The sequence below is a fragment of the Andrographis paniculata genome, unplaced genomic scaffold (assembly GCF_009805555.1).
Source record: "Andrographis paniculata isolate CXL003 unplaced genomic scaffold, ASM980555v1 Contig52END, whole genome shotgun sequence".
In the NCBI taxonomy this organism is placed as follows: domain Eukaryota; kingdom Viridiplantae; phylum Streptophyta; class Magnoliopsida; order Lamiales; family Acanthaceae; genus Andrographis; species Andrographis paniculata.
This window is the reverse complement of record NW_026137587.1, coordinates 7,017,309-7,044,385: the sequence shown is the minus strand read 5'-3', so window position 1 is coordinate 7,044,385 and position 27,077 is coordinate 7,017,309. Positions and strand designations below refer to the sequence as shown.

The following is a 27,077-nucleotide window of genomic DNA, read 5'->3' as shown; positions in this document are numbered from 1 at the left end:
TTATTATTAATCATAATTATTAATTAGTTTGATATATAATATAATAACCTCGTGACTGTGTGTGATAATAGAAGCATTTGGTTGGGTGAAAATGACCTCCACGAGTGATCCACCATACATATAATTTAGAAGGGAATAAAATCAAACTTCATTATTATATAAATATATATATATATATATATTACACGTAAAAAATTTCAGACACTAATTTTATATAGATATATGTAGGGTTTGTTTGTTTGGGGATTGAATTTTAAATTCACTGTTCATTTCATTTTTTTTTTTCAAAAAATATTAAATCAAATATTTATTTTTTATTTTTTATATTAAATTAAAAATTAATTTTATATTCAAAATATTACATCAACGCCTATTTATATCACATTATACAACTATTCAAATTCAAAATTTTTACTTCTCAAATTCTAATTTTTCAAACAAAATAGAATTGCTACTTCTCAAATTCTAATTTTTCAAACAAAATAGAATTGCTTGAAATTGAAAGGATACATGTTAGTTATAATATTTTATTTTTTTCTTATTGCATCATCATAAGAGCTACACGTGGCCAACTGTGTCCATATAATCCGTACCGTGTGACGGTATGTATTCTTTCACACGAATATATTTAAGAATGGGTATTTTGAAAATAATACAAGTTGGATAAATAAATTGGATATAATATTTTAATATTTTTTTATGGATTGTGAGAAAAGATAATAATAATTAAATATAGGAGTTAAAAACATATAAACAAACAAGTCTTAGATCATGTGTTTAAACAACTCATTTGGTGGTTATTTGGAATCAGGGGAATCTCCACCAAATTACTGTTTAAATTACTCACCAAATTGAACTACAAAGCTGACTATTGGCTCAGCACTTCAATTATTTTATTTTTCCGTATTTAATTTTCAATATAAATATTATTTTAATTGAAAATTGTAATTTTACTTTTAAACGAAAACCAAACAATGCTTTAATATAATGAGAATTTAGTTTGGTATTTTATAATGAAATCATAATTTTGGTAAAAACAATTTTTGTATGTTCTATTACTATTCTAATTAGTGGTGGATGTCCAATTGGACATCGAGATTTTTTAATAACATTTTTTATTACTATTCAATTTAATTCCAATAGGCAATCGAATATTAAAGGTACATTTCGGGTGTGTTTGTTCGGGGGTTTGGATTTTGAGTTGGAATTTGAATAGTAAAAATTTTAAATTTAAATAGTTATATGATGTGATATAAATAAGGTTTGATGTGATGTTTTGAATGTAAAATTGATTTTTAGTATAATATAAAAAATAAAAAATAGGTGTTTAATTTGATATTTTTAGGGGAAAAAAATTGGATGAATAGTGGAAATCCACCAAAATCCTTCGAACAAACACACCCTTCAATGACTATCAAACCAAACAAACACTATTGTATTTTTTTTTGCCGCCAAAACGGCGTCGTTTTAATGGCTGCCACCTGATTTTATTTTTAGACACCACAAAGTCCCAATTCATTTAATTAAAATAATTCAGCAATACTAAATGACGTCATGGAAACTTCTATCGTGTACTCCACCGCTACACCTAATCTCCCTACTCCTCCCAAATCTCGACCGTTCGATCTGATCCAGATTCCGCCACCACTCATATACTCACACGTGTCATTTTACCGTTTTACCGCCAGCGGTGAAAATGGAGGTTTGACTTTTGACCACGCAGAAGACGTGCGCCGAAGTTGTCTTGCTTTCGACTCTTCGATTTCGACAATAATTAATTATTAAAAAATCAAAAAGGAAATTCGAAGAAATTTAATAATGTGATTGTGACGTAAATCAGAGGGGATTTTGATTTAATTTATTATTATTTTAATAATAATAATAATAATAATAATAATAATAATTGTTTTGTTTATCCGATACCTAATCTCTCTCTCTAAAGGCACAGCAGTGATATATACAGATATATATACATACAGATAGATACATCTCTCTGGAGGACAATCAATTCTTCCCCAAAAGATCATCGAAACCCTAAACGACGAGAAATCGATTTCTTATCAAAGCTCCTTTTAAGCTGGTCGATTCAATTTGTATATATTCTTTGTATGACTAATTCTTCACAGTCGCTGTACAAATTCTTTGATTTCTTAGGGTTTTTTTCAATTTTTTTTGGTTAGAAATTCTGAGGTTGGATTTTGTGAGAGTTTGCTTGTTCATAATAGGAAGATAGAGAGATATATAGATACAGCCACGGATACATACAGCAAAGGAGTTTTTTTGAGAGGATTTTGTTGTTGTGTATTGAATTTTCCGTGGTTAGTTGGTTGGTTGGTTGGGTTTATGGAGCTTGTTTGTTTGTATGCGATGGTGGTGGGTTAATGTGAATAAGCATAGAGCAGAAGGCGACGACGGGGATTGATTGTGTAGGCGTAATTCGAACACCGCTTCGGGCTTTGGTTTGTTGCGACTTGCATGATTTTGCAAAATTTGCTGATTTGTAAGCAGAGTATGACGACACCTGTAAGGTGGTAGGGTTTGATCTGAGCTGTGGCTATTTATTACTACCATCTCAGCGCGCCTGTATATAAATAAGGGTTGGAGGGTGAGGGTGGGGCGGTTCATTTCGAGGTTGTTATGTTCATTAGAGGGGGAGAGGTGCGCAGCTCTTTGTGGTGGTTCCTTGTTTGGTTGTGTGATGAGTAATGATGGTCAGAGAAGCGGTGGCGATGGTGGAGCAGCTGCTGCGCCTGGTAGGGTTAGTAATGGGATTATTCCGAGTTCCTTTAAGGCTATTTCGAGTTACTTGAGGATAGTTTCTTCTGGTGCCTCGAATGTTGCCTCCACTGTTAGGTCTGCTGCTTCCGCAGCTTCTTCTGCTATCGTGGAGAGGGATGGTGAGGCCAGGCATGATCAGGTAAGGCTTTTGAATTGTGTTTGTGGTTTTTAGAATTTTAGTTTTCTGTTTGCAGCAATTGGATTTGGTGATGGTTATTGACTCTTGATAATGGTATTGCTTGTGATGGATGATTGGGTTTTAGCCTTTTAGGGTTGAGAAAGGATCCATTGATTGATATATGGCATTGCTGTGTAGTGTTACCCTTTGTTAGCTTTTTTTGTTGAATTGTATCAGTTGCCTTACATTTTTTGCTGTGGGTGAAGAGAATAATTGTTAGCATTAGTTCCTAGATGTGTGCATAAGTTGCGTGTAATATAGCTAAAATAGAAGGAAGCTATAATTGGAAATGTGCATTTAGCTGTGTTAGAAGGAATTGTCTAATGAGGGTTTATTGGGGGTGGGGCGGGGTGGGGGGGGGTTTGTGTTATTTATAACGCTTCTGCTTTCCTGATTTAAGGAGTAATTAGGTTTTTGTAATATAAGGGATTATTAGGAGGGGGCTGGTAGAAATGATCACTGCAGTGGGATAATGATAATCTATAATCTATATGCCATATCAATCTTTGATCTTTCCATTTCGGTTTAATCTCATAGATACAGATGTGTTGGTTGGATTGATTATATTGGTTCTGTCGACAACTTCATTTATTTTTATTCCTTGTATGTGCGAGTCTTTTGTCGCCTCTACGACGTCAGTTAAAGCATATATGTTTCCTTTTAGATGTGTTGGGGCCTGGTTGTACTTTACTACACAATGAACTTACCTTTTTAGGCAATTTGGTAGTTGACCATTATTCGGTCGGGTGAATTAAAGACAGACTCCAATCATATTCTGGACTAACTGTTCTATTTTCTCTGCTGGCTGACAAGTTCCGTATTACTTTCTTTTTGCGGCTGGTTGCGTGGAGAATATTTTGTCGTTATCTCCATCTTCAACTCCTACTTGATAAACTTTCCTTGTATTGATGAGATGATACTCGATTGACTAGTTCTTGTGTGCTTGTTCTCTGGAACTTTCTGGTTTTGCATTTATGCAAATTGAGATATTCATGTTTTCTTTTAATATTCCAATATTTCGGTGTTTATCTTAATTCGAAGTAGGGTAACGACAAACTGTGTTTAATATATGATCTTACAATTGCTGCACACATATATGGATATCCAATATTTTTCATGATGATACTTTGACGCTAGCCTAAACAGTGTCTCCTTAGCTACTTCGATCAAAGATGTTATTTTTCTTGTGAATTACATGATATCTGGCTGGTTAATGCCATTATTTGTACTAACTAGTTGGAGTCATCCCTAAGGGCCCAAAGGCCCAAGAATGAGTGAGGTTGCATTTGCTGAGCCCAGCAGCTCCGAATTTGATTTTCTTAATTATTAGACTTTTTTATTAGTTTCTCCTTGTGGATAATCTTAGTTAATGGTTCCGTAACATTTCCTTTTTTTCAGCAAAAGAGAAAATAAATATTGAGTATCTTCACTCAGTCCATTGTTTAATATGTAGTTTGATATAATTTCTTAAGGCTAACACAACTTTCAATTTGGAAGGTTTCTTGGGCTGGTTTTGACAGATTAGAACTTGAAAGTGGTGCAACACGGCAAGTTCTTTTGCTGGGATTCAATTATGGATTTCAAGTCTGGGATGTTGAAGAAGCAGATAATGTCTGTAACCTAGTCTCCAGGCATGATGGCCCAGTTTCATTTCTGCAAATGTTACCAAAACCGATTGTATCAAATCAATCTGCAGATGAATTTGCTGAAAGTCGCCCATTGCTGATTATATGTGCTGATGGATCCTTCAACGGGAGCACTAATGCTCAGGAGGATTCAGGTATTCCTGGCATCGGATCCGTCCAACAACGCCTTGGTACAATTCACGGTAGCTGTGTGCCCACAGTAGTCTGGTTTTACTCCTTGAGATCTCATACATATGTACACCTTTTAAGATTTCGATCGGTTGTCCATTTAGTTCGATGCAGCTCTCGAGTTATAGCAATTTTACAGTCTGCTCAGGTATGTCATTTCTTGCAAACAATTGCACAACTATGCATTTCCGAGCACAAATTCTTCTTTCAAGCTATCTATTGTTTGAGGTTATGCTATACTTAAATTACAGATACATTGTCTCAATCCTTCAACTCTGGCGAAAGAGTATACGATCCTTACAAATCCAGTACCCGGTGGATGTTATGGATCTGGAGACACTGGGCTGGGACCCCTGGCTGTGGGTCCCCGTTGGATAGCATATAGTGGGGGTCAAGTTGCAGTTTCGAATTCTGGCCGTCTTATTCCGCAACATCTTACCTCTTCGCCAAGCTTCCCTTCTCAAGGTTCAAATGGAAGCCTTGTCGCCCATTATGCAAAAGAGTCAAGCAAGCAGCTTGCTGCTGGTATAGTTACTTTAGGAGAAATAGGGTATAAGAAGCTATCAAGGTACTATTCTGAGCGGTTGCCTGAAGGCAGAAAGATTCTGCCTGGAACGGCTTATGCGACGGGGAATGGTATTGCTAATGGTCATTCATCAGATTCTGACAGTGTTGGCATGGTATGTTTATTCCTCTTTAATTGCAGCTTCATAGAAGTAGTTAATGCTGATTTTTATGACTAGTTTCCTTTTAAAGGGTTTGTAATTTAAACCTGACATCCGATTGATGTTATCATAATCAACAGGTCATTGTGAGAGACATTGTAAGCAGAAATGTGCTTGCGCAGTTTAAGGCACATAAAAGTCCCATTTCATCACTGTGCTTCGATCCCAGTGGTCTTCTCTTAGTTACTGCATCAGTGCAGGGAAGCAACATAAATGTGTTCTGCATAATGCGTGGAGTTTTCGGAGACTCTGAAGCTTCTGCTTCGGGACCTCCCTATGTTCATCTATACCGATTGCAGCGGGGTTTAACAAATGCTGTAAGAACAATTACTGCATCATTGTATTTTATTGTTGATTTTATGCAAATAAACAATTGGTTAATGGTTGGTTGGGATGCATAACAGGTTATACGGGACATAAGTTTTAGCAGCGACAGTGAATGGGTTATGGTCAGTTCTTCAAGGGGAACGACTCATCTTTTTGCTATTTCGCCATCAGGTGGATCAGTTAATTTTCAGTCCAGTGATGTGACATCCCATCCAAGAAACAGTCGACTTAGCTCGATGGCAAAGCCAGCAGTTCCTAGGTCTTCAAATTCTGGAATACAGGTGCTGTCGCGACAGAGTATCTGTTTATCTGGTCCACCGGTTACCCTTTCCCCGGTTAGGCGAATACGAAATGGAAGTAATGGTTGGATAAACACTGTGAGTGGTGCTGCAGCTGCAACTGGGCTGCTCAATCCTTTATCCGGTGCAATTGCATCTGCTTTTCACAAATGCAAGGATAATGAAGCGTATGGTGATTCAAGCTCTATGAAAATAAACCACCACCTGCTCGTTTTCTCTCCTGCTGGCTTTGTGATGCAGTATGCATTGCATACTGCTCCTGCCTTCAATGGTTCGACCCCATCACCTGTCCGGAGTATTAATAACGAATCCAATCTTGACTGTGATGTAATTGTCGAGGCAATCCAAAAGTGGAATGTGTGTCAGAAGCAAAACTGCCGCGATCGAAGAGATAATATTGATGTGTTTGGAGTGGACGGGAATATGAATCCTGAAAGAATGAGAGGACACGACACAATTTCTGATTCTTTTGGCACAGTCAATAAGGAAAAGATAACTACCGAAGAAAAGCTCCATATGTACATATCTGAAGCAGAGATTCAAATGCACGATAATGAAAATCCATTGTGGACGAGGCCTGAGGTGTATTTCATTTTGTGCGGTCAACATTAGTTTCCTTCTAAACTAACAATCTTTTGCTAAAAATCACCTTCCCTTTTTCGTACTTTTTGAAACTTTTTATGCAGATATATTTTCAGCCTATGCTGGCCAATGAGTTCAATATAGACGATGAATGCACTCATGGGGGAGAGTTTGAGATCGAAAGTGTTCCCACTCGTATCCTTGAGGCACGATCAAAGAACTTGGTTCCAGTATTTGATTATCTTCAGACTCCAAAGTTACAGACAGGGAGGTGTGTTTTATATACAAGTTTCTTGACATAGTAGCATACCATTCGAGTCATTTATATTATATATTGCATGGTTTCATTCATTTCTATAATTTGTTTTATATTTGTATCCTGGGTGTTCAAGTTCCGATCATGAAATCTTCAACAAAATATTCAGGATTTCTGTTATAGATCAGCTGCATGGGTCCGAGGACAGCAAAGTTGCCTGCGGGACTGGTTCTCTTTCTCTTGACTCCTTCGCGAATTTCAGCATTATGGAGAATGAACGGGATAGCAGCCATGAAAAAACCGGGCAGGATGGTGTTGAGTTTGCCGAAACCAGCAGGGGTCCTGTAAATACGAGCCTCTCCCCAACGGTGTGTGCTCAGTCTGCGACTGTAAATACTAGAGGTGACTCTGCGGGGGAGACTCAAGATAGTTGTGTAAATAATAGAGATGTCTTGAAAACGGAGAATTGGCTCACAAAGAGTGATGACGACGACGGATCCGACGACTAAAAAGGGGTAAATTTCCTGTTAGATTTGGGCTGACCATGGTTTGTGTTCGTTCTAAACAGCATGGAATGAATGATGTGTTTGGTTTTTTTAAAACTGTTGGGATGCCGAATAGGGGAAAAAAGGATGAAATTATTATCATTATTATGATTATTATTATGTGCCTTCTTTGTCTTTCCCTTTGTGGTTGTATTATTGCAACAAAGCTGCTTGTCATACTCTTGACTGATTATCAATAAATCTTTGTTTGGACATTTATTTTACATTCTCTCTCTCTCTCTCTCTTGTTATCCTCTTGTGTTAGCATGTATGCTCCAGATTATTGTGATGGTTTTGTATTCCTTTTCATTTTTGTCCAGTTGTCAGGATTCTTGGCTATATGGAAATTTTGATTATTTATTCACTCTTGAAATGAATGACATTTGTTCTAATGCTAGAAGCACTCAGTTGTGTTAGCATGTATGCTCCAGATTATTGTGATGGTTTTGTATTCCTTTTCATTTTTGTCCAGTTGTCAGGATTCTTGGCTATATGGAAATTTTGATTATTTATTCACTCTTGAAATGAATGACATTTGTTCTAATGCTAGAAGCACTCAGTTGCTCTAATTGTAGAAAATCCCCATAACTATTATGTTTCTAGGTTTATTGCCGGAAACATATGTGCATCTTGTTGACATAAGTAGTCTGATATTATAGTCTAAGGGATTTTGCCCATCCAAAAAGGTAAGAATTGGATTTGTACAATTAATTGTATGTATCCTATTCATATTTAGGGGATTGATTGTTTATCAAATTGGGTTTTTATTTATTACAAATGTTTGGGATTCTCTTATAAAATGATTTCTGCCATAGCTTAGCTATGACGTTGGAGGATTGCATATTACAATGGCGACGAGACTGGTTAGGTTGCTAGTTAGTCTTAATCATCACATGAAATATAGTTTATAGCATATAGTTTGAAAGTTACATAAATGTGTTGTGTAGATTGTTATATATATTGTCCGTTCATGTGTTTAACATATACTTTGTATTGTCAATTTATACCTCATGCGCAGCTGGATTTCATATGATGTTGTCAGCACAAATTCGTTCTTACTTGTTCTTACCAGTTACATTAGAAACCAAATCCTTCAAGAACTTGGCAGATTTTGTGACAGGTGAATTAGCAGCCATGACATTGTACAGCACGTTCTCGACTTCAGCCATGGATGGCCTTGCCCTGAAGCTCGAAACCACCCTCAATTCGCCGGTCCCTTCTTCCTCGACCATAATCTTCCATTTCTCTCCGCTCATCACACCATCTCGAACACACTTAAAAACCACACCTTTCCTCTTGCTCAAGATCCCTCTAACCTCCAATCCTGTAAATGAATAGACAACATCGAACGATCCTATGAACCCATTGTACGCATCTCCCAAGTTTTCCTCTTCCTCGGCCCTCCATTTGGGGTTGAAGATCACTACTGGCTTCGGATTCAAACTGTCTGCAACTGTCTTCATGATCTCGAGCTGGGAAGCATCCGGCGCCATGAACACTGCCATGTCGGAAGAGGGCAGAGTTCCGACACCCGAAGATATACCAATGTTTCGGACAAGAATGTCCGAAGATTGGGAGGAGCTAAAGACCTCATCAGCAGCTTGTAATGAATCGGGACATGGCCAGAGGACAAGAATCTTGATCGGCGGTGACCCTTTTTTCTTTAAGGGCATGTTGCCGAAAACTTGGCGGGCCAATTTGGACAGAGACGAGGGCGAGTCATCGACGACGGGGATCTCGACCCGGAGCCTCAGCTGCTTGACTTTCTTGATCTTTCCAATGGTGGAGAGCTTTAGGTTGTTGAGGGGCTTCTCTAGGGTGGATGCAAGGGAGAGTTTGGCTTGGAGAATGGCTTCTTCTTTGGTGGTGGGTGGTTTTGGAGATATTGATGATGATGATTTTGTGCATTTGCATTTGGGATATGAAGATAATAGTGATGGGATTGTTCTTGATTGGTTGTTAGGACAATGTTCTGTGATGAATGAAGATGGTAGTAGGAGGTTTGTTGTTTGTCTCAGGAAGTTCGTGTGTAAAGAAGGATGGGTTGAATTCTTGATGGGGATTTGGAGAAGTTTGGAAGCAGCAGCCATAGGTATAAGAAAAATGGGCAAACAATTATAGAGAAATGGATACATGGGATGGGATAATGTATATGTTGATAAGAAAGAAGATAATGTAATAATAATACTAGTAGATGAAGTATGGGTGGATAGGATTTGTTTTGTTGGAGGTGAGATGGAGGGGCAAAATAGTCTTTTTCAACACACTGCAACAACAAGCACTAAGACAACACAAGTGTCTGTCTTCAGTCTTCTTGTTCTTAAAAAGTCAAAGTCAACTGATCCAAAGTTGGATGATGGTTGAGCAAAAGCTTTAGTACAGTTAAAAAGCAGCAATGGGGCAATGTAGAGATGGGAAATAGACAATGGAGATGGAAGGTTATGAACAACAACCTATAATAATATTTCCGGCCGGATTAGGCGACCGGAGGGCGGAGGACATGGTCCTGAGATGTGTCGACTGCTGCCGGAGACATGAACTGCCACATGGCGACCCCGGGGTAACTGATGATGGGCACCAATTTGTTGCCGGAGGCCGGGCTTTGGGCCGCGAATGCAGCCGGAATTGGCTGAGGTGGGAGGAAACCGGGCTGTGCCGCCGGAGTGTTCATTGTCTTCAGCTGCTGCTCGAGCTTTTCCTTCTCTGCCTTTAGCCTTTGCTTCTCGTCACGAAGTTCATTCTTCTCGGCCTGCGATCATTAGTAAAGTTTCTTACACTCATGGATCCACAATTTCCCATAATATAATGCAATTTTCAAGATCCAATTTTCGGAATTTACGGAAAATGGAAGAAAATAAAACGACCTATTCTTTTTAAGTGATTTGAAAAGTTGAGAGGAGCATAAAATGGTTCTTACTTTCAACTCCTTAATTTTGTCGTGAAGATTCGAATTTGAGTCTTTCAGCTTCTGAGATTCGGTTCTAAGCTGAGTTACTATTCGGACAGCATCAACCAAGATTGCTGCTTTATCTGTTTTGGGGGGTCTTCCCGGCTCGAGCAGAGCACTCAATTCCATAAACCTTAAAAACCAGCCGATGCAGTCACCGGATGTGAAGAGCAAAATTAAAAATCCGGTAAGGCAAGAACCGAATTACCTGTCATTTAGCCTATCCCTTCGTTGTTTCTCCCTGCATGCTTTGGAGCTTGAAGGAACACATGATTCAGTTCTAGCTCTGCAAACTTATGATATTGTGAGGGGATGCGTCCAATTCGACAAAATTAAGGTTAAGAATTTAAGAAGAGGTTCGACAAAATTAAGGTTAAGAATTTAAGAAGAGGTTCGACAAAATCAAGGTTAAGAATTTAAGCAGAGGTTCTGGCAATTCAATCATCACTTGAACTTATGGGAATTAAAGATTCGATCATTACCGCTTTTTCGATCCACTCTCCTTCTGTGAATTCGACTCTCCCAATGATCCGTCAATTTCCACACTATCAAGAATAGGTAAATACACCAAAGTCATTAAGTAAAATAGTGACTCAAATCCCTAGCTTCTTCGATAAAGAGAGACAGCTAACCAATATATCCAACTACAAGCTGAATAAATCATGAGTTGGTCACAAATCTAGAAGTGAATATTCAACAGTCTAATTGCTCAAAACATAACAGGCTCCCAAAAGAAACGCCATTCTGAAACCATAGATTCAGCATACCAAAATTGTCGTAGCCATTGAAGTCTGAGGAGTTCTTTTCTTTCTTTTTTTTTTTCAACAATGTTCGAACTACTCGTACAAAATCAACAACAAACGCTCACTTATCAACAAAGGTATCGGCTAGATTTAGAGCACAACTAGAAACATTCTCAATTAGTATTAATAACCAGAGAAACAATTAACAGCTAAGTCGCATGAGATCAAACAACATTCAAAAACCACAAATCACCAAATAAATAAATAAATAATTATCATCAGTACACAATCAACGAACGCAAAATCCTACCAACTTAAAGAAAAACCAAATCACTACCGAATACTCAATAATTACACAAAAATAAACTCACCTGGCGTTGGATGAGCCATTCAACGCTTGCATGGGCCACGAAAACCCCGAATTTTCCGCCGCGAAATTACCATCGGCAGCAGATATATCCTCGAATCCGTAATCGTACAGCCAGTTTGTGTTCTCCGGGGAAACCATTTCCGATCAAAACACCCAAAAATGTATAATCTGCCAAACCAAATCGATCGATTCCGAGGAGAAGGGTTTCCGATTTCGCGCAATCGGACGAAGCGATTTGGGGAAATGGGGAATCGGAATGCCAATTTGGTCTGTTCCAAATTATTTAATAATATTATATTTCCCTGTGAATTATTATTACTATTTAATTAGTGCATTACAGTAATTTTATTTTGATAATAGTAGTATTATTTATTTAACATTGCTTTATTTCATTATACGATACCCTTTATTACGATATTATTCATGTTAGGTTTCTTCCTTATTATTATTTGAACACTATTATTCTATACCAAATATGATATATAGAAATGTTAAAAATAAATTAAATTAAATTAAACTATATTGATGCTACATAGAAATTTATAGAGTAAAATAAAATTAAATACAAAAAATAGTAGTCGTACAAAATAAATCAGAAATAGTCATTCATTAAAAAAAATTAAGAAAAAATTGAGAAAATTTTATTATTATTTTTTTAATATTTAAAGTGATAGCAAATAATATTTGAAAAGAGTTTTGTGCATGTAATATTAATATAAAATATTAGAGGAATTTTGGAAAGCTCGCCAAATAAATCAAAGATGCCGGCGCACTATTATCGGCACACATCAATTGGGCTGGTTATTCTAAGCCCATTTAAAAATACCACTCAAAATAAATAAATAATTGCATTTTGGGGCCCAACACCTATATATTTAAAATCAGTCAATCGACCAACAAATCAATTCAACGTTTATTTATTAGTAAATAATTATTTAAATATTGAACATATTCTTTCTCTGTCTGTAAATTCATATCACACAAATTCCATTAGTAGACAACACCCTAATCATCCAAATCCCAATTCCTATCCTATCAAATAATAACAATAATAATAATAATTAATATATAGTAAATAATTCTTCTTGTCATTCAAGATCAAAGGCATATGCATATAGTGATCAAGAAAAACAAGAACCACAAAACAGAAGCACAGTGAAGATTATTATTCCATCTTATCACACACACACACATATATATATATAGATATATCAGATCTGATCCCACCAAGACCAACAACAGCAAATCAAATTTCCTACCCCTGCATAGAATTTATGCTTGCTTGTAAAACACAGACTAACTAACTTCAGCAGTCAGTGAGTAACATTAACATAACATGATGATGAGATGAAACAAACTTACTTATGCAGAAAAGAAAAGTGGGGGCTCAAGGCACCAGCCCCCTGTGGTACCTCAGTAGTAGTACTACTAGTAGTAGTGTATAACTCATTACTCATCACACAGACAAACACAAACAATTAACTAACTCACTCTCACTCTCTCTCTCTCTCTATATTGTCTTGTCATCGCAGCTTCGATTGCGCGACAACAAGCGATGATGATGACAATGATGATATTCCAGTTAGGCGCGCTTTTGTTAACAATCAACTGCAGCAGGAGCAAATAACACACACCCCATTTACTATACTTACTAATTGTCTTATGTAATAACACCAAATCAATCAATCAATACCATAAGATGAGTTTGAGATGAGTTGAGTTGAGTTAGCCTAGCCAATGCTCAAACGAGAATCGATGGATCTTAAACTGGTTTGCCGCCTTGGGATGCCTATTTCGCAAGCATTTACCCTCGCTGCAAATCGTAGCGAACACAGAGATTCGCCTGTCGAGGAAGGATCCGGTGAAATGTTCACAAACATCAATGTCTTCGAGTCTCCTCCTAAGCAAGGCTGCAGCAAAACATAACGAAAGGAAATGAACCCTATTTTTGTTTGCATAAAGCAATGAAAGTTCAGATGAATAATATGGCTAATAATAATTATAAACCTGGAGAAGATAGGTTAGTTTGGAGTTCCTGAATGGCACATGCTCCTCTCTCTTTGCCAACGCGAATATGACATCACTTAACGACGATAAGCTCTTATTAATGGCCTGGTTCATGGAGCATCAAAATTAGTGAGATATGTAAAACTCATAGGAAGAAGATGATTTAAGGTCAATAAAATAAGCTCTGTTTTGATTGATACCTGAGTTTCTTTCAACCGATCACCGGTTGCCCCACTTCTAGAAAGGCGCTCGCTCCCAGCAAGATCAATGAGATTCAAAACACCTTGCACTTGTTGATCGGTGCTCTAACAACACACACAACAAACAATCCTCTCATGAGAATGAAGAAAATGCAGAAGTGAATAGCTATGAATTAAATTAATATAAAGCACTTAGTTAGTACCTGATTAACTCCTGATATTCTGAGAGTGAAGACAAAATGACTCCTTGAAGATTGTTCGTTCATTTGAGTCTTTCCTACCGACCTAAAAAAATTAAGTGCACCCGGCTAAATGAATCCATGGAGTGCAGCCAATTGAATTCTGGTTTAAAATTTGGGAAATTTTTGCAAAATACCTGCTTTGTGATGCTCTCTCTAAAAGATAGGAGACTTCCCGGCTACTGCGAACATCAAAGGTTGTAAGATCAGAAACATAAGTGTTTCCATTGGCATCATGTTTAATGGTGTATTGCTTCCCAGCATTATCTACTCGTGATGGTGCCAATAAGTCACGAATTGTTTCGTTGTATATTTCAAGCATTGACACCTAACAGAAACAAACAAATCAAAATAACGGTAGTAAATAATCACACAAAAATGGAGTGAAAACAGGAAACCACCAGGCAGCATTATACCTGCATTTCATACTTCCATCCTTCGGCTTCAAGGAGTTGCCTAGTCTCAAATACCTGCTCTAGTGATCGTGGTATCAAACCTTTCTCATCTGCTTGGTTTGGTTTTCCCATCATTGTGTACGTCTTACCAGAACCAGTTTGGCCGTAGGCGAAGATACAAACCTGATATAAAGAATGAAAAGATTATTAATGGTTGTAAATTTTCATGCAGCTGCATTTCCTGTCAACATTACAAACTACTTTCATTACATTGTCAAAGCTATAGAGCACATGAATTGCATAGGTTTTGCAGGTAAGGTTCGATATTTTTATCCATGGCAATAAGAGCTCTGTTATGAATGTCAACCACAACTTCCATGGCAGGCTATTATAGGCCACTAACCTTGTACCCATCAAGGGCACTTTGAACAAGTTGTGAAATCTCCACAAAAACATCTTCCTGGGATTCCTCCGGCAAGAACACTTTGTCAAAAGTGAAAGAGTGTTTTTGTCCTTACAGATAGAAAAAGAATGTTAATAAATTTGGAGAAAATTGTGATCATGCAAATTAGTTATACTGAGATTTCAAACTTATATCTGAGGGATTCACCATTTTGTGATACATCAATGGCCCTCCCCATCAGTTCTGTTGATGATGGGAATGAAACAACTTTTGCATCACTTCCGACTCCATCTTCAGACAACAAGGGTCTCACTCTACAAAACACTCGAATGTTCCCTTTCAATTCCTGAGTTACCAAAAGATTATCAGTAGCGACAACTTGATGAAGTATAACCAAAGTTAAAGGACCATATGCAACTGCTAAACCATGAAAAAGATGGGGTACCAAGATTGTATTATGCAGTTTCTTCCGCAGTTTTTCTCCTTCAACAATTTTTGAATCTGCATCTGCCAAACGGTTTTGTAGTTCATGAATCAATGCTTTCTGCCCCTCAAATTCTGATCTTGCTTCCATGTGTGACATATCTGACAGCTAAAGAAAACGCAACACAAAAAAAAAAAATAATAAATTAGTTGTACAGATATAACTACTAATAAGATCAAAAGTTCTGAAACTAAGAACCAGTAAACCAGATAAGCAACCTGCAATTTCTTTTCCGCAAAGGCAAGCTGGTCCCTTAGTCGTCTTATCTCTTCACTTTGGGAAGAGCAAGTGGACTGAAAAAATATACATATAACAGCCAATTAAAATCTCAAATAATCAGTTATTAAAAGAATCAAAGGTATTGAGCTGCACCTTCAGCTCATTGGATTTCGTGGAGAGGCCGTCTAGTTGTGACTCATAATTATCAGCACGCTCCTTGTGTTTGGTTGCTTCGGCTGACAAAGCTTGGACTTGTGACAATTGGCGATCACGATCCTCTCTTGCTTGTTGCAAATCATTTCTCAAACATGCAACTTCACTACCCAGTGCTTCCTTCTGTTTCATGGCCTCATCTTGAGATGCCTTGAGAAGAAAATTTTTACGTAAGTTTGATAGGAAAAAGAGGCACCAGAAAAACAGCAACAGAAACACCACTAAACCTTTTGAAGATTTACTATTTTCACAAATAAAACACTTTCCATTGTAAGCATTCAAGAAATTATTTTATTCAGAATGACACAATGTATATAGCTCTAATTCAAGCTAATCAAAAAGTGCAAAGCATATTGGTTAATCTGTAGTTGAACCTGAAATGCCTATTAAAAATTAAGTGTTAGATGTTGTGTCTGGAAAGAAAAATATACTCTCAACCTCTCAACCAAAAAAATTGCTTACTCGAGATGAAGCAAGTTGCTCTTGCAGCGAGGCATAATGGCCCCTCAAAGTACTGAGGTTTTCAACCACAGCTCCCTTCTCTTTCTCGACGCGCTTGAGTGCCTCATTGGCTTCATTAACCTCTGACTGCAGCCTGGTATTGTACTGCTGCAAACTCGTGTTGTACTCTTGTAATCGCTTGTACATATCATTAAACGACTGAATCTGCAGAAGGAACAAAATAACATGGTGACACTATTGCCAGCACAGCATATGGTTTTAATTTTTGGGAAGGAAATATCATTCCTTAAGCCACTGCTAACCTTGTGGTTGGAACTAGCATTCTCTTCTTGAGCTTTTTTCAGCTCTTCTGAAAGAGAAGCCTTCAACTTCTCTGCAGCTAATCTAGCTTCTTTCTCTCTCCCCAAAGAATCCAATGCTTCCTATTAAGTATAGTTGATATTTTAGCTCTTCACAGTGCAAAGCAGAGCAAACATTTGAAAACCAAATTGCAGAATTGAATTGATTTTTGACCCTGTACCGATTTATCTGCTTCCTCTTTCGAATACTTTTCCTGCAGAGACTCCAAACTTTTTCTCAAATCCATAATTATTGCATTCAATTCATCTTCCTTAGCCTTCATAAGCGACTCTGAAAATTGATGAACAAAAACTTCAGATGGAGAAAACTTCCACATATTTAACACAGTTCTAATTAGGGGGAAATAAAGCAAGTGAAATGCAGACACAATGAAATTAAGTAATGGGCTTTTACCTATGTTATTGCATTTTGTTTCTAATGATTCCAACAAGTTCTTCAATTTCTCCTGCTCTGTAACGTAATTTCCTTCAAGCTGTTGAAACCATTTGATACACTGCTTAAGCCTTCTTATCATTTCAGCCATTTGTTCACTTTTTTCCTGCTCAAGCATCAAAAGCATTCCAATCACAATATTGAACTAATTACCAAACTATTCTAAGTGGTCAAATAATTAAAAGATGGAGCTAAAGAATCTAATTCAATGTACCTTGTGGTTGAATTTATTTTTAATTCTCAACCTCTCATTGAGTAATGCATCAACATCCTCTTTAGTGAACACAACAGTATCAGAACCAGAATTGCTTGGCGGCCCAGAGGCTGGAGGCGGATCTTGGGTCCCGTTCACCACCGAAAAAGCTTGCCGAGTTTGACCCTTTGTCCCAACACTAGGTTGCATCTTCATGTTTCCAATCCTTCTCTTCTTATCCACTAATCGCTCATCTGCAGCATTCTTGCTCTGTTGTGCAAAACCAGCAAGGAACCATTATCACTATTTGACCCAAAAGAAACCAAGAAATATAATCCCCAGTATCAGTTATTTCTCAATACATTAAAATGGAAAACATTCCTGTCATCTTCCCGACATAGATCTACAAATTTCTCTAAACCCTAACACAAAAAAACTGTGGAGCTCTTGTAAGGCCAACCATAACACCCAAACACACACGTCTATTAGAACCTCTTAAACCTAATTAACTACAAATCAAAAATCAACAGATCAAAATATATAAATAAATGAAAGAAATTAGTATCGGGAAAGGAAATGGAAACTCGGTAGCAAGATATGAACAGGAAATTGAACTCACATGTCCAGGACTCGAAGGCGCCTTGTTCTGGTTCCTGGAAGCCATAAGAAACAAGCAAGAAAGCCTGCGAGTTCGAGAGACAAAGAGTAGCGACCTGAAATTTGCCTGGTGAGCTTCGTTTCAAACGGAAGGCTCCCCGCAATTCGAACCGCGCCTCTGATTGCAGGGATTGCAAAAAAAAAAAAACAATATAAACACGCAGGATAATTCGAGTGTAGAACTACAATCCGGGATCTTGATTTTCTTTCAACTCCTAACGATTGTCGAAAGTAAAAAGGAGAAAAAATGGAATTGGGCGAAAAAGAGGCTCACGACCGTTCTCCTCACAAATGCAAAGAGTGAATTAGAAGAAGAACCCTCGGATCTCCACGGTAGCTTTCATCAAAGTGAAAATATCGTTGGGATTAAAGGACTGTAGAGAGAAGAGCTCCGGCGAGAGAGAGAGAGGGAGAGAGACAAAGTGAACGTTAGAATGAAGAAGGGCATAGGTTTTTGAAATTATTTGAAATTAAATCCGGCGGCATTATCAGTGAGAGATCCGTTGGGGTGTGAATTGACTGTTATGCCCATCCATCCGCTCCTTCTCTCTTTATTTTATTTTATTTTTCTGATACGGTCGGATTGGTACAAATGGCTACGTCTTGTTCTTGCCGGGAGTTAGACGGCAAGATGTGTTTACTTTTAAAATTTTCGATGTTATTTTACCAGGTAAATTTTGGGTGCGTTTGTTTAGGCTATTGAATTTTAAATACACTATTTATTTATAATTATTATTATTTTTTTAAAGTATTAAATCAAATATTTTTTTTTATATTATACTAAAATTGATTTTATATTCAAAATATTATCCACTTTTATTTATATCATATTAAATATCTATTCAAATTTAAAATTTTTACTATTCAAATTATAATTCAAAATTCAAACCACAAACAAATACACTCTTTATAAATTTTTATAAATAATGTTCTCTATGCCCAATACAATAGTCTTATTTATCATTTTTTTCGTCCCAAAAACAATAGTCTTGTTCCATAAATAATCATATCATCGTAAAATTATCCATATTTTTTCATTTTTATTACACAATTGCCTCTACTTTTATCCATAGTTTTTATTCATAATTTTTACCAACCGTCCAACCCAATTAAAACTATATTTATGAAATAGAAGTAATATTATTTTTGTTGTATAAAATACTATAGTCACAGTATTGTTTATGGTTCGAATTACTATAAATACAAAATATTAAAAAATAATTAAAAATATGTGAGTACAATAATTATTTTATAATATAACTAATTATATATTAAAAATTTATTAATTAGTATTATTATAATTAAAATAATATATAAATTAAAAATATATTATTTTAAAAAAAACATAAAATACGGAAAAAAATGAGTAACATTTAATCACTATTTAAGCAAATCTTACAATAATATTAATTATATATATGATAAAATAAATTAGTGTTTATTTTATGTTATTTTGAGGTTTTATATATTTAAATAAAATATAGTGAAATACAATGTATTTTTAACAAGATAAGTATTTTCAAATTAAAAGCAATACATTAGATAATAAATTTATTAAAGAAATCTGAAAAATAAACAAATTTATAGTAACAATAATAATGATCCGTGCACTACTTGTAATAGTATAGTATAAGGTTAATTTGGCATAGAGTTATTTATTTGTTTTGAATTTAAATATATAATTTTATAGTCATAAGTTTCATCCTATTAAATCATCCTTATGGAACAAAATATTATGTTATATAGGGAAAAAATATTATTGTATTTTTATTGTCTATGTTGTATTTATTTTTAAATAGTCAATATATTTTTAGTTAATATTCTAAAAATATATATTTACATAAAACACATAGTCTATTATATAATATATTTAATTTTAAAATTAATAATTTAATATAAAATATTATTATTTTATTCAAATATTTTTTGTACCTAATATAAAATAATTCAAATTAAAAATACAAAATAAATTACCATGGTTTATTGTATAAAATTGTTTGAAAATTTTTTTGAAAAAATTAATCATTATAAAATACTAAACAAATACACTATAGAGTTTCTTTGATTTAAAATTAAAATCACATCAATTTTTATTATTGTTCCACTATGTCTCGTTACAAGTGTTAAGGCAATAAGTTCTATCTCTTACACTGTCTTTATTTTTATTTTTTATTTTTTTTAATCCACCAAAGATGTTTATATAATTTTTATATGTTTCATATTTTATGTTATTTTTTTATAATAAGATAATACATTTAAATTTTACTATAAATTTTTTAATTGATATATATTTTAATTTTTAATTAAATTAATAAATACAATATTGTTGAGTTCATGTTTATTAAAATAAAAGATACATTAAAGATTAAGAGATGGTCTGATGTAGCGCTGAATTATGATGTCGAAAATAAATAAATAAATAAATATCTTTAACAATTATTTTTTATTATAAACTTCCAGCAACCAAGGCCGGCCTTGACCGGGCGAAAAGCCGTCCGTCAGACCTCAACAAATAGATCACAATTTACATATAAATAGAAAATTATAAAAAGAAATCACATTGAAAAGATAATTCAATATATATTATTAAAACAATGAACAATTACATAAATAAAAAAATATATATATATATTTAAAAACACACATTTAAAAATTGGGATGAGCACAAATAGATAAAATAAAAATAATGAAAAATAATTCACAAAATTTTGTCGGCTTTGACCTGCCGCATTTCCAAAAGGCAAAGACAGAAAAAAGATTATATCCAGTTTTTAACGGAAACGGGATTTTCTTCTCCGTTCTTCTTCCTTCTTCGAAATCCTCTGTAAATGTTGTACATTTCAATCCCTTTTGGTGGATCTGATCCAACGCAGCCAAAACCTCAAGCGACGGCGCATCAATTCCTGGATTCACCGAAAGGGGATTCGACAACAATCCACATGCATACGTGCATACACATTTGATCGTCGCGTTTCTACCTTGGCTTTTATCCGCCCTTTTGGGATTGTGGAGGCGTTTTGGGGGCTTCCTACGATTCAAATTTGGGGCGTTTGGGCGGAACGTGCGTGTAATTACGGTGTATTATTGATTTTACAATTGTAGGTTTCGGTAGCTAAGGTTGGAATTATATCAATCAATGCTGGGCGTTTAGGAAAGTTCTTCTGAGAGTTGAGCGAATTGTTTAGAATTCGAGGCGTTGGTGTTCCGATTTTGTTTTCAATTTCCGTCTCATTCTTTCGCCGGTGCTATGAGAAACATTTTGTTGCACCATTGGGATGATGAGGAACCAAGCGAAGAAAATCGTGAGCTGGATTTTTCCTTTTATGGCTTTTGTTGTTCTGCTCTTGATTATGGTGGCAATTGGCGTCGATGGCGATTGGAATGAGGAACAAGAACCTTTACTAACTAATCTGGTCGACTCAGGAGAGATTAGTCATGAGATGGTACAGAGCTCTGCTTTTTTTTTTTTTTTCTTTTTCATCACCATTGATAGATATTTTCTGATGTGCTTTTTTATTTACTTCTGTATTTTAATTCACGTTTACATTTGAGAAAATGAAGCTCAGCTAATGATACACGTAAGGAATTCAGTAGGGACATGTTTGCTTTGGTGGATAGGATGAAGATACTTTAGTTGTCTTCTGCTCAAGTTATAATTGCATTTTGCATTGAGAATATCTGACTAAATTGGATTGGATAGTTTTTCACTCCACTTTTCTGAATTTAAGCACAATCCATGGAATCCCAAACTAGGCTGTTTCTTTCACAAGAATATAGTAGCCGGAGATAGTTGCTGATTTCATTGTTCAGCATTGGCTTGTAATGTTTTTGCTTGTGGTTAAACCTTTTTTTTTTTATCTTTCTGTTTTCAAGTAGGTAGCTGTTATTTCATATTTGCAGTTGATATATAACATGCAGCTTGTTCAAGGTTTTGGAGTTCAGTCGCCCTTTGTGTAGTTTGTACCTGTGTTGTTATTAATTTTTATGCATCATTGTTCTGTGTGTGATTGCTCTACCGCACCCGTTTCTCATGCCCTATTCGATTTTTCGAATTCTTTAATGTTTTTGGGAGAGCAATACATTTTCATAAGCATTGAGTTATAATCAAGGTATATCAATGGAAAGTTCCAAGATAACCTTACTTCCTTGGGTGGTGCATACATTTTTAGTTGTTTCTTATTTCTTATGCATATGTGTAGTTTGCTCCTCTACATGCAACATGTACTCTTTTAAGAACAATGTGGTTTAAGAATGAGAGAGGTAAAATGTGTCTCTATTTAATGGAATGAGGAGTTTTCCACAAGATTCAATGGACAGCTTAACATCACTGACTAAGGTTTTCATTTTCACACAGTGGATTAATGGCGTCTGATAAGCTAATATCTTCTGATTAAGGTGTATATATATATGCATTCTGTTGATAAATAAAATCATTTGCCTTTTACGGATTTGAGAAAGTTGCGACGAAGCCTAATGAAGCTATACAATAGCTCATCTTGCATTGTATAAACATGTAGACTGAAGTGCCTAATCAAATGGATTTATTGACTGCAGGCTGAGCTATTGCAGGCGAACTGCAGGAATGAGTTGATACATGCTACGAAGACCTTAGAAGACCCTCAATTATGTCCAACAAAGGGGTTGTTCAATCAGGATGATGACCTTAGAACACTACAAATGCACGATACTTCTGTTGATGCCTGGTGCCCTGAGGTTAAGCAAATCCTTTTAGATTGCATGATGAAAAAAAATCTCATGCTTCATATTCCTGCAGTGGAGAGGGATGTAGATGCTTGGTACACAAGATATTTGGGGTCTTTATTGGCTGCGCAGCATTCTTCTAGCCGTCGCGAATTGGGTGGGAAAAAATCAGGAAAGAAAAAGGCAAAAAAGGAGGAGTCATCATTGCCTGTAGTTGCCATAGCAGCTGCATCTGTTACCTTGATTATTGTTATTCTGCTCCTTTGTTTATGCTGTAAATGCTGCAAGACTGATTCCGATCACAATAAAAATGACGAGAGTCCTCTTCTCACCTTTAGCTTAAGCGACAACTCTATTGGTATGTATGCCTTCTATAGTTGAGAAAATTCATTTTATGCAAAATCCATTGTCTTTAATAGTGATAATTGCACATCTCATTTTGGCATGTCTTTTTGTTTCATCCTTTAGCCTCCCCACAGAAGTCATTCAGTCGAGGATCGTCAATGTGTGAAGAAAAACTTGGTAATGAGTCCTCTTGACAAGAATTTGATCATAATATTATTGCATGAAACCTCACAATTCTCTTCTCACTTGTATAACAGAGATTCCGCTTGGAAACACTGCCCCGGCAGGAGCCAAGTTAGAACAAGGTTCCACACAAATGTCTTCTCTGCCACCACCCCCTGGATCAGCCCCTGGATCAGTCCCTGGATCAGCCCCTGGATCAGTCCCTGGATCAGCTCCTGGAGTGCTAGGTGAACATGGAATAGCTCCACTAAGACCACCTCCTGGCAAGCTCAGCGAACATGGAATAGCTCCGTTGAGGCCGCCTCCTGGAAGGACAAATACTTCAAAACCTCCCCATCCTAATGCAGCTCGTCCCCCACAACCACCTCCTATGCAACCTGCAACTAGCACTTCTTCCGGTGACCCTCTTCCTCAGCAGCCTGGACCACCGGGAGCAGCAATACCTTCGCCACCTGGGGTTCCATCACAACCTGGGGCACCAGCATCATCATCAGCATCAGCATCAGCACCAGCACCACCTCCACCACCTGGAGCACCAGCACCACCCCGGCCACCTGGAGCACCACCACCTCCTGCTCCACCTGGAGCACCTCCTCCACCTGGAGCGCCTCCTCCACCTCCTATGATGGGTGGTCCTCGGCCTCCACCACCTCCAGGAGGGGGTGGGCCTAGGCCGCCACCACCTTTTAGCAAGAGACCTCCTCGGCCCCGTGGACCATCTTCAGGAGATGATGATGATGCTGATAGTGCTGCTAATAAAGCTAAGCTGAAGCCTTTCTTTTGGGACAAGGTGAATGCTAACCCTGATAATGCAATGGTTTGGAATCAAATCAAAGCTGGGTCTTTCCAGTAAGTTCAACTTTCACCCTTGTTTTTGTTATCAAGTAGTTTTCCACGCCCGATCTGTTTGTTGACAAGCAACAACTTATGAACAGATTTAATGAAGAGATGATGGAAAGTCTTTTTGGCTATGCTCCTGCTGCGAAAGGCAACACCGGGGCAAAGAAAGCGTCTGCTTCCAAAGAGAATACTCCTCAGTTTATACAAATTATTGATCCCAAGAAGGCACAGAATCTATCAATTATGCTCAAAGCATTAAATGTGACTACAGAAGAAGTCTCTGATGCAATCGAAGAAGGTGATCTGTCTTTTATATTCGTTACTTAACAAAATAATACTATGTGTAGAATAGAATTATGTGGTCTGAAAACCTGGCCTTTCTATGCAGTGCACAACCAATAACTAAAACATCATCTCAACCCATTTAGTTAAAAATTGGATGCCATTAAAGGATTGAGAAGACATGGAGAAGTATAGATAATTTTAACTTTATGTTTTATAATTGCCACATGATTGTATAACTATGGGTAACTCACCCTTGCCTCTTGACAAGAAATGGTTGCCTCAGTTTTCTCTCTTCATTGACCTTCAATGCCCTGCAAAAAAAAAAAACTAGCTATCATTGGTGTTGCAATCAGATTGCTTGATGTGGTAGTTTTATTTGATGATGGCTTAAAAACGATGCTTCATTACATAAAGAATTTGCTCTTTGTTATTTGTCTTGTGTGGATAGGAATCAGCTAACAATTACAATGTCTCAGGTAATGAGCTTCCTGCAGAACTCATTCAAACATTAATAAAGATGGCTCCTACTGCTGAAGAAGAACTGAAGCTGAGACTCTACACCGGCGACCTCGCTCTACTTGGCCCGGCCGAGCGTTTCCTTAAAGGCTTAGTCGAGATTTCATTCGCCTACAAGAGGCTAGACTCATTGCTTTTCATGTGCACCCTAGAGGAGGACATGACGATGTTAAAGGAATCTTTCGTGGTCTTGGAGGTAAGAACATCCCAACTAAATCCATTCGGCCGGACAAGTTTCCTCTTAGTGAATGTTTGCTGATCATGCTGCAGAACGCTTGCACCGAATTGCGCAAAAGTAGGCTGTTTCTCAAGCTACTCGAGGCTGTCCTCAAGACTGGGAATCGAATGAACGATGGAACATACCGAGGGGGTGCACAAGCATTCAAGCTCGATACACTTCTTAAACTAGCGGACGTAAAAGGAGTAGACGGAAAAACCACATTACTCCACTTTGTTGTCCAGGAGATAACCCGATCGGAAGGCATCCGAGCTGCCCGTGCATCCCGGGAGCTGCGAAGCATGTCCAGTTTCCAGTCCGATGACCTACTCGATGCGCCCGTCCAAGACTCCGACGAGCATTTAAAGAGCCTCGGCCTGCAAGTGATCTCCGGCGTAGGCGACGACCTCAAGAACGTCAAAAGAGCAGCAAATTTAGACTCGGACAGTATAACAGGAACCGTCGCGAAGATCGGGATTTCGCTCAAGAGAGCCAGGGACTTCCTCAGCACCGATATGCAGAGTGTCGACGAAGACAACGGATTCCATCAAACGCTCAAGAGCTTCATCCAAAACGCCGAGGGCGACGTCAAGTGGCTGCTCGAGGAAGAGAAGCGGATAATGGCGCTCGTCAAGAGCACCGGCGATTACTTCCACGGCAACTCCGGCAAGGATGAAGGGCTCCGATTATTCGGCGTTGTTCGCGATTTCCTCGTCATTTTAGACAAAGTTTGTAAAGAATTGAAAACTGCCCCCGTAAAGCCTACCACCAAGAAAGATCAACAGCAGCAGCAGCACCAGCAACGGCAGCAGCAACAGCAACAGCAACGGCCACAAACAGCAAAGCCGCCTCCACCTCCTCAAGACACCAAAACAACGACAACGACGGCAAATCCTCCTCCCAACCCGAGACAAAGACTCTTTCCAGCCATCGCCGAAAGGCGGCCGGAATCGTCATCTTCAAGTTCAGATGAGGACTGAAAGTCTCAACCTAATTCAAGATGATCTCAAGCCTAACATTTTTCTTCCAACCTTGAAATGTGCCTATGTTGCCTGTAAATTAAGTTACTCCTAGGTTAGATGGTATTGAGATTTGAGCCCCATTCCCTAACACTGATGTTATCAATTCTTATTTCTTTATATAACAACCTTAGATAGATCAAAACCTAAACCAATTAACTACATCAGTTACAAAAATGGGAATAACACAACCTGAAAATTAGCTACCCAATATTTTCATTGCTTAAAGAATGTGGCTTTTATGGGAAACTACACATAAAAGAACCCAAGAAAAGCACACTCTTAGGATAACAAACTAATATAGCGTAAGCCCTAAATCTAATATATATTTAGAAATCAATTTTCAAAAGAACTGAAAGGGTAAACTATCAACAGGCACTGAGCTAATCTAATCTTCCTCGTCGGCGGCCGGCTTGGAAGCGCCGCCGGTCTTCTTCGGGAGCAACAGGTTGTGGATATTCGGCATCACGCCGCCGCTTGCTATTGTCACATCGCCGAGCAATTTGCTGAGTTCTTCGTCGTTCCTCACAGCGAGCTGAATGTGCCTAGGTACGATTCTCGTCTTTTTGTTGTCTCTTGCAGCATTTCCAGCCAATTCCAAAACCTGATTGGATTCACCATAGGAGATGCATTTAGGATGGATAGATAATACGTATGTTTTGGTAGTAAATTGATGGTTGGTTTGTGGAATTGAGATTAATTGAGAATAAGATCGAAATTGGGGGATTCAAACCCTAGAATTCGGTAACAAATTACCTCGGCAGCCAAATACTCCAGAACCGCGGCGAGATAGACCGGCGCACCGGCGCCGACTCGCTCGGCGTACTTGCCGGCCTTTAGGAATCGAGCAATCCGACCGACCGGGAATTGGAGCCCAGCCTTACTGCTTCTGGACTGCGCCTTCTTCGCCGACCCAGAACCCAATGTCTTCCCACGACCTGCCATTCTCCGAAACGTGAATTAACCTGAGAAAACCCTAGAATTGAGAGTGGGGAAGAGAATCTGCCGCTGACTGAAGCACACGGAGAAGCCAGAAGCGGTGGAGAAGATTATATAGCACTGTTCGCGGGTTTGCAGATGGACATATGGCATTGCAGTGCACGGATCGTGAATATTGACCGTAGATTACAAAATGATTGAACG

General features: G+C 37.5%; 6 protein-coding genes across 7 annotated transcripts; 2 read left to right on the top strand and 4 right to left on the bottom strand.

The window, feature by feature from the left end:
* The first annotated feature begins 1,975 nt into the window (after window positions 1-1,975).
* LOC127255003 (autophagy-related protein 18f-like) lies at window positions 1,976-7,728 on the top strand. The gene is made up of 7 exons (XM_051280406.1): window positions 1,976-2,917; window positions 4,454-4,918; window positions 5,022-5,450; window positions 5,576-5,812; window positions 5,900-6,703; window positions 6,808-6,974; window positions 7,129-7,728. Exons 1-7 carry the CDS (start codon window positions 2,699-2,701, stop codon window positions 7,466-7,468), a joined length of 2,661 nt encoding a protein of 886 aa, XP_051136363.1. The 5' UTR covers window positions 1,976-2,698; the 3' UTR covers window positions 7,469-7,728.
* An 806-nt stretch (window positions 7,729-8,534) lies between these two features.
* LOC127255004 (uncharacterized) lies at window positions 8,535-9,687 on the bottom strand. Its single transcript, XM_051280407.1, has one exon. The coding sequence runs from the start codon at window positions 9,637-9,639 to the stop codon at window positions 8,560-8,562; it is 1,080 nt and encodes a 359-aa protein (XP_051136364.1). The 5' UTR covers window positions 9,640-9,687; the 3' UTR covers window positions 8,535-8,559.
* A 145-nt stretch (window positions 9,688-9,832) lies between these two features.
* On the bottom strand, window positions 9,833-11,840 carry LOC127255005 (transcription factor ILR3-like). Its single transcript, XM_051280408.1, has 5 exons — window positions 11,566-11,840; window positions 10,934-10,996; window positions 10,660-10,737; window positions 10,422-10,584; window positions 9,833-10,253 (listed from the first exon to the last, which is right to left on the bottom strand). Exons 1-5 carry the CDS (start codon window positions 11,700-11,702, stop codon window positions 9,981-9,983), a joined length of 714 nt encoding a protein of 237 aa, XP_051136365.1. The 5' UTR covers window positions 11,703-11,840; the 3' UTR covers window positions 9,833-9,980.
* A 943-nt stretch (window positions 11,841-12,783) lies between these two features.
* On the bottom strand, window positions 12,784-18,262 carry LOC127254491 (kinesin-like protein KIN-14N). Of its 2 annotated transcripts, XM_051279610.1 has the most exons (18): window positions 17,791-18,262; window positions 17,193-17,441; window positions 16,940-17,084; window positions 16,707-16,816; window positions 16,489-16,608; window positions 16,187-16,390; window positions 15,665-15,874; window positions 15,511-15,585; window positions 15,254-15,400; window positions 15,016-15,154; window positions 14,809-14,918; window positions 14,427-14,588; window positions 14,148-14,338; window positions 13,975-14,056; window positions 13,772-13,876; window positions 13,572-13,676; window positions 13,258-13,474; window positions 12,784-13,172 (listed from the first exon to the last, which is right to left on the bottom strand). In XM_051279610.1, the coding sequence occupies exons 1-17, from the start codon at window positions 17,833-17,835 to the stop codon at window positions 13,295-13,297; spliced, it is 2,379 nt and encodes a 792-aa protein (XP_051135567.1). In that variant the 5' UTR covers window positions 17,836-18,262; the 3' UTR covers window positions 12,784-13,172; window positions 13,258-13,294. The 2 variants fall into 2 exon arrangements, with proteins under 2 accessions (XP_051135567.1, XP_051135566.1); XM_051279609.1 differs by having other exon boundaries at window positions 12,784-13,474.
* Window positions 18,263-20,614: 2,352 nt separating this feature from the next.
* LOC127254440 (formin-like protein 5) lies at window positions 20,615-26,018 on the top strand. Its single transcript, XM_051279532.1, has 7 exons — window positions 20,615-21,271; window positions 22,383-22,887; window positions 22,998-23,051; window positions 23,132-23,906; window positions 23,993-24,195; window positions 24,659-24,894; window positions 24,969-26,018. The coding sequence occupies exons 1-7, from the start codon at window positions 21,104-21,106 to the stop codon at window positions 25,893-25,895; spliced, it is 2,868 nt and encodes a 955-aa protein (XP_051135489.1). The 5' UTR covers window positions 20,615-21,103; the 3' UTR covers window positions 25,896-26,018.
* A 25-nt stretch (window positions 26,019-26,043) lies between these two features.
* On the bottom strand, window positions 26,044-26,972 carry LOC127254492 (histone H2A.6). Its single transcript, XM_051279612.1, has 2 exons — window positions 26,691-26,972; window positions 26,044-26,538 (listed from the first exon to the last, which is right to left on the bottom strand). Exons 1-2 carry the CDS (start codon window positions 26,877-26,879, stop codon window positions 26,323-26,325), a joined length of 405 nt encoding a protein of 134 aa, XP_051135569.1. The 5' UTR covers window positions 26,880-26,972; the 3' UTR covers window positions 26,044-26,322.
* Between the last annotated feature and the right edge of the window lie 105 nt (window positions 26,973-27,077).